This window comes from Erythrolamprus reginae, chromosome 2 (genome assembly GCF_031021105.1).
Source record: "Erythrolamprus reginae isolate rEryReg1 chromosome 2, rEryReg1.hap1, whole genome shotgun sequence".
In the NCBI taxonomy this organism is placed as follows: Eukaryota; Metazoa; Chordata; class Lepidosauria; order Squamata; family Dipsadidae; genus Erythrolamprus; species Erythrolamprus reginae.
Window position 1 is genome coordinate 316,934,509 of NC_091951.1, and position 13,759 is coordinate 316,948,267.

The 13,759-nt window shown below is 36.3% G+C and overlaps 1 protein-coding gene across 1 annotated transcript in view; it reads left to right on the top strand.

Moving 5' to 3' along the window:
• The window catches only part of JMY (junction mediating and regulatory protein, p53 cofactor), a 40,927-nt gene that overhangs the window by 22,342 nt on the left and 4,826 nt on the right, over positions 1-13,759 (top strand). Inside the window, exons 3-9 of the mRNA XM_070743226.1 lie at positions 668-818; positions 1,542-1,711; positions 3,239-3,404; positions 6,198-6,385; positions 8,255-8,335; positions 11,038-11,133; positions 12,374-12,908. Of these exons, the coding sequence (XP_070599327.1) occupies positions 668-818; positions 1,542-1,711; positions 3,239-3,404; positions 6,198-6,385; positions 8,255-8,335; positions 11,038-11,133; positions 12,374-12,908 (1,387 nt within the window). The remainder of the gene's footprint in view (positions 1-667; positions 819-1,541; positions 1,712-3,238; positions 3,405-6,197; positions 6,386-8,254; positions 8,336-11,037; positions 11,134-12,373; positions 12,909-13,759) is intronic.

Sequence of the window (13,759 nt, forward strand, 5' to 3'; positions counted from 1 at the left end):
TTGAAAATATAGTAACAAGATCTGTGATAGCAAACCTATGGCACATGTGCCAAAGGTGGCACGCAGTGCTCTCTCTGGGCATGTGAGCTGTCGACCCAGCTCAGTTCCACAGCGCATGCTCTCACATCTCCTGCCAGCCAGCTGGTCTTTTGGTCTCTGCTGCGCATGTGCAGGGGTGGGGCATATGCAAGGGGCAGGGCTCATGCGCAGGGGCTGTGCATGGATTGTATTTGGGGGGATTGTGCAGAAAAGGTTGGCCATGACTGAATTAGAGGGACAAAGGCAGAGAATTTTTTTTTCCAGATAACTCTTTATGTGCTTATTTTATTTCCTTTGCCTTTACGTCTCTAGTTTTTTTATTCCCTAGATTGTGGTGTCTTGTTTCCATCATTCCCCTTTTCAGCAATAGGGAAAAGGACATGAAAAAATGCCCATTTAAGGTTTGATAAGCAAATGAGCAAAATTATAAAGGAGGATTAAATGGTTTTTTAAACAGAGTTTGTCCAATTTCCATTAGTTCATTTTCCCAATTTTTTCACCTGTTCAGCAAAGTCCATGTTAATATTTTTTAAAATTATCCTTATATAATCGTCACAAGATTATATGTTTACTACTTGTCCCTTGCTGTTTATTTCATGATAGATATAGTGAGTTGATTTATTTTCAGATTTCCATAGAAAATGATTATTTAGGACCTAGAAGAATTGAAAGCCTTCAAAAAGAAGATGCAGACTGGCAACGGAAGGCTCATATGGCTGTATTATCTATCCAGGACCTTACAGTAAAATACTTTGAAATAACAGCAAAAGCACAAAAAGGTAATGGACAAGCTATTTTACATTTATTGCTAAAGCTATGAATCTGTCTGTTTAAAATTTCTTTACATGTTCAACAATTTTGCAGCAATGCAGTTTCTGAAATTATCATTAGTAATTCTAATGAATGTCTATGTAACTTTCTCTACTCAAATCGCCAACTGGTGTGGTTTGTGGGGAAAGTATCCTATAATATGATTATTAGCACCATTCTGTTAAGTGGGGTATATTACACTTTGAACACAAAGAAATTGAAGTTTGGGAAATAACTTTATATTGAGTTTAATTTTTGAAATCTTACAATTTTCTTTTTCCTTTCAGATTTCCTACTTTACAAATTCAATACCAATATAAATTAAGAAGCTATTGGTTCTTAATTAAAAACTATGGGTACTTTCTTTTCTGTTTCTACATTTTTATTATATCAAAACTACAATTAAAAAAACAATTATTTTCTACAATTCCTCTTTTAATTTTCCACAAATTAGTTTGGTGTGTTTTCTCCTATTGGTTTAATTTGGCCATGAAATAACACCAATCTCTAGAATACATTAAATAAGAATAAAAATATCACATTTCAAAAAGATCCCTAATTTTTTTATTAAAATAACTACTGCTTTGAAGATTGTAACATTCAATTTGCATAAAGAGGAAGCTGATTTACTTAAATAGGACTTATAATGAAACTATTTCCAAGTTTGATAAGCTATTAAATTTTATTTACAGCTGTATATGATCGTATGCGAGCAGACCAGAAAAAGTTTGGTAAGGCAGCTTGGGCAGCAGCAGTGGAACGAATGGAAAAACTTCAGTATGCAGTGTCTAAAGATACTTTGCAATTGATGAGAGCAAAAGAAATCTGTTTAGAACAGAAGAAACATGCATTAAAAGAAGAGGTAATAACTGATGAGTATTCAAGCAAAAAAGGAAACTGGAAAATTATTTTGTAGTGCTAAATTTCAGGATAACTGACAGGGATGGTACAATTTGCTTTGAAAAGAAACTAGAAATTTATTAAGAGCTATTATGTAAGAAGGTTACTAGACCAAATTTCTTATTTGATTCACAAGAGTGTCATTCAGATATTTTTCACTGGCAACATTTCAATGGACCAATGTGGTTGCTTTCTTTAAAAACAAGGCTTACTTATTTTTTAAAGAACAGTAGTTAGGCACAAATATATGAAAGTAGGCATTTATCTGTGGTATTAGAATGAAAGCTTTCATGATGACAGCCAGAAATCCTATATCATTGAGCATGCTTTAGACCAGTGGTCCCCACCCTTTGCAACTTGGTGACCCAGATGGTGGGGGAAGAGGTAATCAGTGGCGGGCTGGCATACATGCGTATGCACACATAACTTGACTACATGCATGTGCATGCCTGCTTACCACTCATGCAGCTTGGTTGTAAAAAGGCCACAGTCCAGTAATGTGATGCAGCCTGGGGATTGGGGACCCCTGCTTTAGAGAATTACAAATATATCAGACATATTTGGATACAGTATCTTCAATGTTATGCTTGGACTTAAATTTAAACTTTCAATTTAATGTTTGGACATTAAATGTTTTAGATTCTGAAAAAAATGACATTTTGAAACTAAGTCACTGATGTTTTTACTAACTGCAAAATTGGTTTTTTTGTGATATCACATTTGCTGAATTTGCATCTTAACAACATATTTGAGGACAAATGTAGCTACTTTGAATATATGGCAAAGAAAACTACTTTAGAAAAAAGATTATACCAAAGAAATACTTTATTTCAATCTATTAAAATTCAGTCTGCTGTATTTATCCAATATATGTATCGGGCAGGAGTGAAATACTCCTGGTTCGCTCGTGCCTGTTGATCATTGGAGAGCTGATTACGAAGGCAGTGCAGGGCTCCGGATGCTGCCAATTGGGTTCTTTTACCCTCTGTACACGTGCAAAATGTTTTGTGCACAGAGGGTATGTACAAAAACCCAAATGGCAGCATCCGGATGGGTGGGTGGAGCCTTGCACTGCCTTTGCGACTGGCTCTCTGACAACTGACAGATAGAGTGAACCGGGAGCATTGTGGTATTGTGTGGATGAGTATGTCTAGAAGACTGGGTCTTTTTCTCTCCCATAAACTTTTATTGGGCCATTCAACTATTTCCAAGCCCAGTAAGATATTTTATTATGTTGAATTTTTACAATTTATCTAAATATTTTCTTTCTACACAAATTAAAATGGCTTTTGATAATGCATATAAAACTGAGCAATTATCATGAATGATAGGGTTATGAATAATATGGTTTTGAATAGTAATATTTATTTTTTTATTTCTAATTCCTTAATATGTCCTGCTCAGTGATGGAATATTTTGCAGTTATTTTGTGGTAAGATTGAGATTTATAATCTTTTTGATGTAATTTTTTTTTTAAAAAAAAAATCAGATGCAGAGCTTGCAAGGGGGCACAGAAGCTATAGCTCATTTGGATGAACTTGAAGCTGATTACTATGACCTGCAACTTCAATTGTATGAAGTGCAATTTGAAATTCTGAAGTGTGAAGAACTATTTCTGACAGCACAACTTGAAAACATTAAAAGACTTATTTCAGGTGACATATTTGTTTTATATCTATATATTTAATAATACCATTGACTGGTATATAGATAGTCTTTGTTTACTGACTGCCTCAGTCAGTGACTGTTTCAAGTTATGACAGTGCTAAAAAAAAGAATTTCATGAACAATGCCAGCATTTAAGATCTTCATAAAGTCTCCCAGACACATAATCACCATTACAGATAGTCCTTAACTTACAACCATTTATTTAGTTAAAGTTAAAAGTGATTTATGAACATTTTTACACTTACAATTGTTACAGTATCCCCATCAAAATTTGGATGTTTGATAACTGGCATGTATTTATGAGTGTTGCAGTGGCCCAATTCATGTGATCATTCTTTGTAATCTTCTGACAAGCAAAATGGGGAAGCCAGATACACTTAACAGCTGTGTTATCAATTTACCAATTACAGTGATTCACATAACTCTGGCAAGCAAGAACATAAAACGGGGCAAAACTCACCCAAAAACTGCCTTGCTTAGAAAGAATCATTGGAGAAAGAAGAAAAAAAGCAATGTCTATTGTGCTTCACCCAATTAAGCCCCCCCCCTTTCAATTATTTTCTACTTCAGTTATTAAAACTATTATACAGAACAGTCCAATGTACAGATAGTCACCAGGTTACGAATGTAATGGAGCCTGCCCATCCTATTCGTAACCCAAGGATTTGTGGGAGTGAATCTCGTACCTTGAACAGGATCACTCCTTTTGCCTATGCATTCACCAATTGAATGCGAAACTTGTTAAGCGCTCATGAGGTATTTCAGGGTGTCTGATGCCTAGTGATGGAACAGGCCACCTGCCTAAGTCTACCCAAGGCCTCCCTGACCCACTGAAATATCTCATTCTTCCTACAATTTATTTTCCCCCAACCTGCCATGCCGGGTCACTTACCTTGTGAAGATCTAGCAACCAATCTCTTCTCAGCCACATGCGCCCCTCTGCAGTTCATTTGTTCACCTCTCAGAAGCTTCATTTCAATCAGCAACATGCAGGACATACCGTATTTTTTGGAGTGTAAGACACACCTTTTTCTTCCCTAAAAGAGGCTGAAAATTTGGGTGCGTCTTATATTCTGAATGTAGCTTTTTTCAAAGCTTTTTTCCCAGCCCTAAGAAGGTGCTAACGATCTTCCCAGTTCTTACCTTGCAGAATCTTTCATTGTTACTCACTGCAAAGAATGTTTTTCCAGCCCTAAGTCTTTGCAGGCTGTTTTTCATTATACTTGCTCCGAATAAGTTTCTTTCCAGCCCTAACCAGATGTTAATGATGATCCCAGCTCTTACCGCTTGCAAGCTCTTTCATTGTTACTCTCTATGAAGAATGTTTTCTCAGCCCTAAGTCTTTGCAGGCTTTTTTTCATAGAAACATAGAAGACTGACGGCAGAAAAAGACCTGAAGATCCATCTAGTCTGCCCTTATACTATTTCCTGTATCTTTATCTTAGGATGGATATATGCTTATCCCAGGCATGTTTAAATTCAGTTACTGTGGATTTACCAACCACGTCTGCTGGAAGTTTGTTCCAAGGATCTACTACTCTTTCAGTAAAATAATATTTTCTCATGTTGCTTTTGATTTCCCCCCCCAACTAACTTCAGATTGTGTCCCCTTGTTCTTGTGTTCACTTTCCTATTAAAAACACTTCCCTCCTGAACCTTATTTAACCCTTTAACATATTTAAATGTTTCATTGTGCTACTTGCTCTGAATAAGTTTCTTTCCAGCCCTAACCAGATGCTAACAATGTTCCCAGCTCTTAGGGTTTTTTTTTAAGCCTTAACCAGGGGATAAAATAATGTGCTGAAGCTGACCAGACTAAGGACACCAGCGAGATGAATACCTGGTAGGAAGATTGCCCCCCCCTATTTTCCTCCCAAAAAGTAAAGTATGTCTTATACTCCAGTGCGTCTTATACTCTGAAAAATATGGTATGTTGCAGACTCTCTGCGGTTGTTCACAAGGGCGAACAATTGTGCTACTGCAAGATTCGTAGTTTCAGGCATTGTTCACAAATGTTAGGGCTGCTTATTGTGCAGGTTCGAACGCTTGCTAAGGGAACGTTTGTTACATGGGGATTATCTGTATAACTTGTTAATCAAATTTAGTCAATATACACATATATAGGATTGTAATTTTAATTGTTTTTACTTCTGGCTTTTTAATTTTATTGAGATGTCCAGAGTAGACTCAGCTAGTGTCAAGATGTTGATAATTGTCTCTGATTGATGATAAAGTGAATTTATGCTTGTAATCTAAGATAAAAATAAACTATGAATGTTTCTTTGATGCATTTTTCCACACTGGTAACTTATCTGCTTACCACAATCACCATATGTGTATATCACTGAACTTCGTTTTATATTTATATTATATAAGTTACACTACACTACAGTACACACTGCACAGTGGCTGAGGCAGTCAGAGTGGTTTACATAAGACTCACTAAATGATACAATACAGTCAATTAAAATGCAAATGAAAACAGCATAAACTAGATGACAGCAAGGCAATTATTCAGAATAGAAAACAATATAAATTAAAAGCCAATTAAAAAGTCTGGAGAAACTTCTGCTCTGTAATCTAGTTTGTAAGTGATTTCTTGGTTGTTTCTCTACTAGGGCAAAGGGAGAGATAGATGTTCTAATTTTACAATTACATTTCCAGTATTGTATTTTAAAAAAACTTTTCATAATGTTGCATATATAGTATTTTGTAGTATGATTTTGTTTAACTGAATTAAACAATTAAAATTATTAAACAAGTTGGAATTTTTGTGACAGAAAAAAGAGATGAAGTAGTATATTATGATACTTATGAAAGTATGGAAGCAATGCTTGAAAAAGAAGATATGGCAGCATCCATACATTTGCAAAGAGAAGAGTTGCAGAAATTACAACAGAAAGTCCGTCAACTAGAAGCAAGGCGTGGTCGCATTTCTGCCAAAAAAGCCTACCTCAAAAATAAAAAGGTAATGTTTTTGTTCATTTTTCCATTTTTCAGCAAACAAATTTTGCAGTAGCAATAATTTAGCAGTGCTAAAATCACGAGATGCTAACTTAAAGACAGACATTTATTTGAAATGCAGTAGCCAACCCTAATGCTAAGGCAGATGTATTACGCCATTTCTGTGCCATTTTTATTCACTTTCAAATATTCCTCAGTTAAAGTATACTGTATATAACAGTGATGGCAAACCGTTTTCCCCTCAGGTGCCGAAAGTGCATGAACACACACTATCGCGCCTACGCAAGTGCCCATACCCATAATTCAATGCCTCCCGGAGGCCCTCTAGAAGCCAGAAACAATCTGTTTCCCAATTTCTGGGGGCCCCCGGGGGGGCCGTTTTTCACACTCCCCAGACTCTAGAGGCTTCCCTGGAGCCTGGGGAGGGGAAAAACGCCCTCCCCCATTCCCATGGAGGCCCTCTGGAAGCCAAAAATGCCGTCCTGGAGATTCCATGGGAGCTGAAAATCAGCTGGCCAGTGTGCACATGCTTACTGGAGCTGAGCTAGAGCAACGCCTCCTGTGGCACCCGTGCCATATGTTCGCCATCACCTTGGAAAGCCATAATGATCAAAATTAAAATGACTTGTTGCTATATATTTTTGTCAGCCATATTTATTATTTTTAATGCTAATATGCATAATGGATAGTATTCACGTACACACATATCCTCCTTTTGTTTCCTTGCTATAAGTACCATTCTAGCACTAGAGAGTGCTATGTTAGTCAGAGATTAATTATATAGTTCCAGAAAAATAATTAGTTTTGAAATTTAATTCCTTGAAATAAGGCATCCAAAATAGGTTTATACAACCAGTTTGGGGCTGAATTAAATTATATTTTAATTTCAATTTCATAATATGACACTATATTTTAATTTTGGTTGCATACTAAAGAAGTTACATTTTTTTCAATTGGGTTAAGCATGATTTATCTACTGTTATGTTTATAGAAAAAAAAGAAGGGAGGGAGAGAGAGACTTGCTTGAAAACTACTCAAAAACTTCAAGTCTCAAATATATTATGTCAGTAGAAAAAACCTCTTTCTTTTATTCAGTTGGTAATATCCTTATTCTCTTAAACAATATTTACTCCATAGTGAAAATCCTATGCAGAATGGGATTACATAGCAAACTATCCTAGTTCTGTGATGGCGAACCTACGGCACACATGCCACAGGTGTCACGCAGAGCCATATCATAGGGCATGCGAGACCTTGCCCTCTGTCAGCTCCAGCATGCATGCGTGCACTGGCCAACTGATTTTTGGCCTTGGGAAAGGCCGTTTCGCCTTCTGGATACTTCAAGGAAACTCCCTGAACCCTCCAGAGTGCAAAGAAACAGCACAATGGCACACCGGAAGTGCATTTTTCCAAACTTCCGGTTGCTCATTTGGGCATTTTTTTCATGTACCAACTTGAGTAAGGCCTGTGCGCAGGCACTGGGTGGCAGGGCAGGGTGTGTGTGCATGCGTGGGGGGGGGGAATGGAAGGGGTGGGGGCAAGTGCACACATGCTAGTACCCACACACCCAATTTTGGCATGAATTGTAAAGTTACTTTGATCAGACTTCTCCCCCCCCTCCTGTTTCTGTTAATTCTATTGCAAAGAAATCAGTGTATCAACCAGAATGTTATTCATTGTCTTGCAAGAATGAGAGGTCTTTGGATCCATGACAAGCACAGATTTTCACATATTATACCTTAACACAAATAGAATATAAATAAATTTGTGGTAGAGTTTCTGTTGTGAATCGGAGTTTCTCTACTAAAAACAAGACTGATACATACAGTCTTGTAAATTCATGTTTAAATGGAATAACGTTCTTTCTTTGTAGGAAATCTGCATTGCAAAACATAATGAAAAATTCTCACAGCATTCCCAGAGTGAGGGAGAGTTAGAACATGCTGCAAAATTTGTGAGTTTGGTTTCTGTCAGTATTTAAATTTTATTTTAAATATTTCAGCCCTAATTGTCTTCGCTGATTTAAAATTCTTTTTTAAAAACACTTCATATATTTGTACTTTTGCTACTTCCACAATTGGTATTAATCCAATTGCTAGTGTTCTTTTTACAAAATTTTACAGGAGTGTGTGTGCGTGTGTGTATGTGTGTGTGTGTACATGCTGACTGGGATGGATGTTATTTTATTGTTTATATGTTTTGTTTTGTTTCATTAAATTAACAGCTGTACCTTAATTAAATTGATTTGAATATTAATCCAAATTCTTTACATTTCCATTACTAACATCAACTAGCATCTCCATTTACAAATGTTAAGTCATGAAACTACAGTATTTTCCTGTTAATAAGAAATTCACTTTGTATTTTGCTTCCTCAGTTGGCCTTGTATTCAGAAGTTAGATTTAGCCTGGTTAACTTAGGGAATTCTGAAATACATCTTTGACATAAATTGATACATTTTAAAAATAAATTAAAAGCTGCTTAAATTGAGCACAACTATTTAACGAGCTTTGATAATCTTCAGTTAGGGGTAATACACTTTTTAATCAAAATAGTGCAGGGAGAAGCTGAGCCTCCCACCAGCTTTTTTGGAAAATATTTCAGGCCAATTTTTTACTGAGAAGAAAGAAAAGGTCTTAATCATGACTTTACAAACAACAAATACTAAGAAGCAAAAAAACCTGGCTGTTGAATTAAGCTGTTTGCAAGATTATTTTGGAAATGACTACAGAAGGAAAAAAGTAGCTAAGAAATAGCCAGACAGCCCTCAATAGGGTGAAATTCTCAGTTACTGGATTCTAAATAATCTGTAAAGTTTTAATGCCTAACTATACATTAAAAGACAAGAATGGACAATCACGTGACACTTTAAAGGCTAATCTTTTTTTTAAAAAAATCCCATTACCTTTTGTAGATCTAGCCAGCTTAAGTTTATCACATGAATTTTCATTTTTAACTTGGTTAAAGGTACAGCCATATTCTCTTAAAAATTTTTAGTATAAAAGACTAACTTTCCTAGAATTTTTGTCGCAATGAAGATAGCAACTTACTAATAAAAATTAATAAGAATCCCCACCTCCGGACCTCCATTGCCACCTGAAGTGTCCATTCTTGCGCTGCTTAGGGGAATCCCAGCAGCGCAAGAACGGGTGCTTAGGGTGGCAACGAAAGTCCGGAGGCGGGGATTCCCAGCGAGGGGAGGCTCAGGGGAATCCCAGCAGCGCAAGAACAGGTGCTTTGGGTGGTAACGGAAGTCCGGAGGTGGGGATTCACAGCGAGGGGAGGCTCAGGGGAATCCCAGTAGCGCAAGAACAGGTGCTTTGGCTGGTAACGGAAGTCCGGAGGCGGGGATTCACAGCGGCGCAAGGCAAAAGGATGACTTTTGGGATGGGTTTGCACGCATTATTTGCTTTTACATTGATTCCTATGGGGAAAATTGTTTCTACTTACAAACTTTTCTACTTATGAACCTGGTCACGGAACTGATTAAGTTCTTAAGTAGAGGTACCACTGTATATGGAATCTACTGAGAGGGGCGGCATACAAATCTAATTAATAATAATAATAATATATAATATGTGTGTGTGTGTGTAAGTCTTGGCATATTTGGGTCTTTTTCCATGTAAGATTGATGGAATCATGGCAACCTTACACTTTACACTGGAAAAGACCCAAATATGCCAAGATCTACATACCTATACCCGTGATACTGTCCTATCTCTTCTTTAAAACCTCCAATGACGGAGCACCTACAGCTTCTGAAGGCAGATCACCCCATGTGCAATGGTTAATTGTTCGCATTCTCAAGAAATTTCTGCTTTGTTCTAGGTAATTAATTTCCATACATTACATCCATTCTTTGTAGCAGGCCCTCAATTATTGGAACACAGCCAGCTGTCACTCCAAGTCCCCCTTTTCACTAGACTAGGCATATCTAATTCCTGCAACAGTTATTTATATGTTTAGCCTACAGTTCTCTAATCATCTTTGTTTCTCTCTGTACTCTTTCCAGAGTTGCAATATCTTTTTTATATTGTGGTGACCAAAGCTGGATGCAATATTCCAAATGTAGTCTCATCAAAGCATTCTGAAGCAGCATTAACACTTCTTGTGATCTTGATTTTACAGTTTAGTTAACGTAGCTGAATATTGCATTGGCTGCAGCATACTCATGGCTCATTTTTAAGTGATTGTCCACTAGGACTCCAAGGTCCCTATCGCAGTTACTACTGTTGAGCCAAGTTCTACCTATTGTATAGCTGTACATTTGGTTTTTCTTGCCTAAGTGTGAAACCTTACTTTTCTCACCACTGAATTTGATATTATTAAATAGGGCCCAGTGTTCAAGTCTGTCAAGATCCTTCTGGATCTTGAACTATCTACTGGAGTATTCCTGCCAACTTGGTATCATCTACAAATTTGATGAGTTCCCCTTCTATTCCCTCATCCAAATTTTTTGTGAAGATATTGAAGAATACTGTGCCTAAGACAGAACCTTGGAGTACCCCACTGCTTACTTCTCTCTATGTAGATGTAGTTCCATTAAGGATTACACTATATTGTCCTCCAGAGAAGAAAGTAATAATGCAAGCATATTATTCTTTTCTCCCAAATTTCTCTTCCTCTTATATTTTACCATTTTGTTTTTATCATCAGAAAAGAGAGCGGTTGCAAGATGAGGTAGAAAGAAAAAGCTCATGGGTTAGTCAAGAACGGCAGAAAACATTGGACAGACTTAGAACATTTAAACAGGTAATTGGAAAAGATTGACTTTTGAACTATCATATAGTAGTTTAAAGAATAAATTATTAAAGACATTATTAAATAACAATTTGAGCAGTTACCCCATGAAGTCTGAATTTGCCAGAATTCCTTGTCTTCTATACACATGATGTGTGGATTGGTTGTTAAAATATACACCACAGGGAATGATGAAAGAAGATTAGAATATTATTAAAATCTTTTTTTTCCAACTCTCAGCTAGAAAGAATAATTATACTTGAATGTTCTATAATGGATTTTTCAATTTAGTTAAGTACATTGTGTAGCCTTTCAGATGCTGTTGTGATCTACAAATGACTGAAAAAACTGATTTTTTAAAAAAAAAATTAAAATAGGAAGATTTAAAGTTAGTTTCACATATGTGTTATCTGTTTTTAATGTGGTTCTTGCTGCCTGTTGGGGTTACCAGTAGAGATGGAATTCAAAGTTTTCCCCTACCGGTTCTGTGGGCATGGCTTAGTGGGCATGGCAGGGGAAGGATACTGCAAAATCTCCATTCCCATCGCACTCCAGGGGAAGGATATTGAACAATCTCCATTCTCTCCCCACTCCTGTGGGAAAGATACTGCAAAATCCTCATCCCCTTCCCACTCCTGGGAGAAGGATATTGCAAAATCTCCATTCCCACCCCACTCTGGGGCCAGTAGAGATGGTATTTGCTGGTTTTCCGAACTACTCAAAATTTCTGTTACCTGTTCTCCAGAATCTCCTGAATTTTACCCTTGGTTACCAGTAATCACTGTTTATATCACTAAGGCAGTGGTGGGTTGCTCCCCGTTCGGACCGGTTCTGTGCATGCTCAGAAGTATTGCACATGAGCATGCGCACGAATCAGTAGCAAAACAATTTACAACCCACCACTGCACTAAAGTTGTTGCAAACATATGGATGAATTAAAATGTTCTTCATATAATGCAATTTAACATCAATTGTGCAGAAATAAAATGTTTATCTTGAATTAATTTTTTTCTTCAGACGACACTAAATTATTGTGACCACATTCTAAACTTTTTACATTCTATCTGTATGGAAAATGTGATTTCAAAATAGTTTTTCTGCTTTCCTATTTCATTTTATATTAGAGTTTCTGGCACTGAAATATGAAATATGTAAATGACTCCTTAATGTAACTTTTTAGAAATGAAGTCTGCATACTGGCCTACAGAAGTGTAAAATTCTACAATTTAAATTCTCTTTCTTTTTTTCTTAGCGCTATCCTGGGCAGGTAATTCTTAAATCAACTAGACTTCGGCTAACTCATGCAAGAAGAAAAAGTACAGCCACTTCAACATCTTGTCTAGATCATCCCCCATCTTCACCAGTAACTACACAGACAGATAATATGGAGCAAGAAAAAGTAATCCAGCCGTTACCAAAAAAGGAGTCTACAAGTTTAGGACAATTTGAAGATATTTTTCTATCTCCCAGTAGTGTTATGTCTGAATTTTCTCAAACTGATTCTCTTCCAGCTCTCATTAGTAATGAATTTGATTCCAGTACTATCAGTGAGGCACCATTTCCTCCTCCTCTTCCACCGCCACCACCACCACCTCTGCCCACCAAGGAAGAATCTACTCAGTGTTCTGAGAAAAGCACTAGTCCTCTTAAACAAAGCAATGCAGAGAAGCCAGCTCCGTTGCTCACTATTGCACCATCAGCTCATTTTTTTGATAGCAGTGAATTAGTCAGTGCCAAGAAAAAATTGAAGAAAACTGGTGATATAGAGGGATTGCAAAGAAGAAGAGGTAATTTCTGATTTATTTTGAATGAAGTTACGTAAAAAGTAAAGCCAGTGTTTCTTTACTATTACTTGGCTAATAATAAAAAATAATAGGGAGGTTTCAAATCATTAGCGTGTCACACTAAATAAAACTTTTGAGATTGTATACCATGAACAATATCTGCCTAGGCCCTTATATTTGTAACAGAGAATCTTTCAAAAGCATTTGTAATATAACTTGAAGTTTGATGGGAGGTTGGGGGAAGATCAGTAATCAATACTTAATTGATTGGGAATGCTGGATTGCCATGTTAATATTTTTCTTAATAACAACATGGTTTGAACTGTATTAGCATTGTTTCTATCACCTATATCCATCCTAAGATAAAATACAGGAAATAGTGTAAGGACAGACTAGATGGACCATGAGGTCTTTTTCTGCTGTCAGTCTTTTATATTTCTATGTTTCTATCAATCACCCAACAACATGAGGGTTATATCTATTTATTATTTAAACATATCTCCATTGTTATCTCCCTCTCGGGCAAGTTAATGAAGGATACTATACTTGTTTCAGAATTTAAAAAAAATGTAATCTCAAAAAGTAGACATAAACTGTATTCAAGAAGTGATTAGTAGAGATTTATAATTTTAAGAATACCTTCCCTACGTACTATAATCTAAACAATTTCCCTTTTTAAATTTATAATAGGAAACAATTAACAGAAATATGCATCCAAAGAAGAGATAAGCAAATTTTGCTTAAGATCTTTTTTTTCTCTTTTAATGTAGGCAAAGTTATTGCTTGCCAGAAACTATTTAATATTAATAGAACGATTAATAGAATTATTTATCCAATTTAGGTAGGTCATGTAA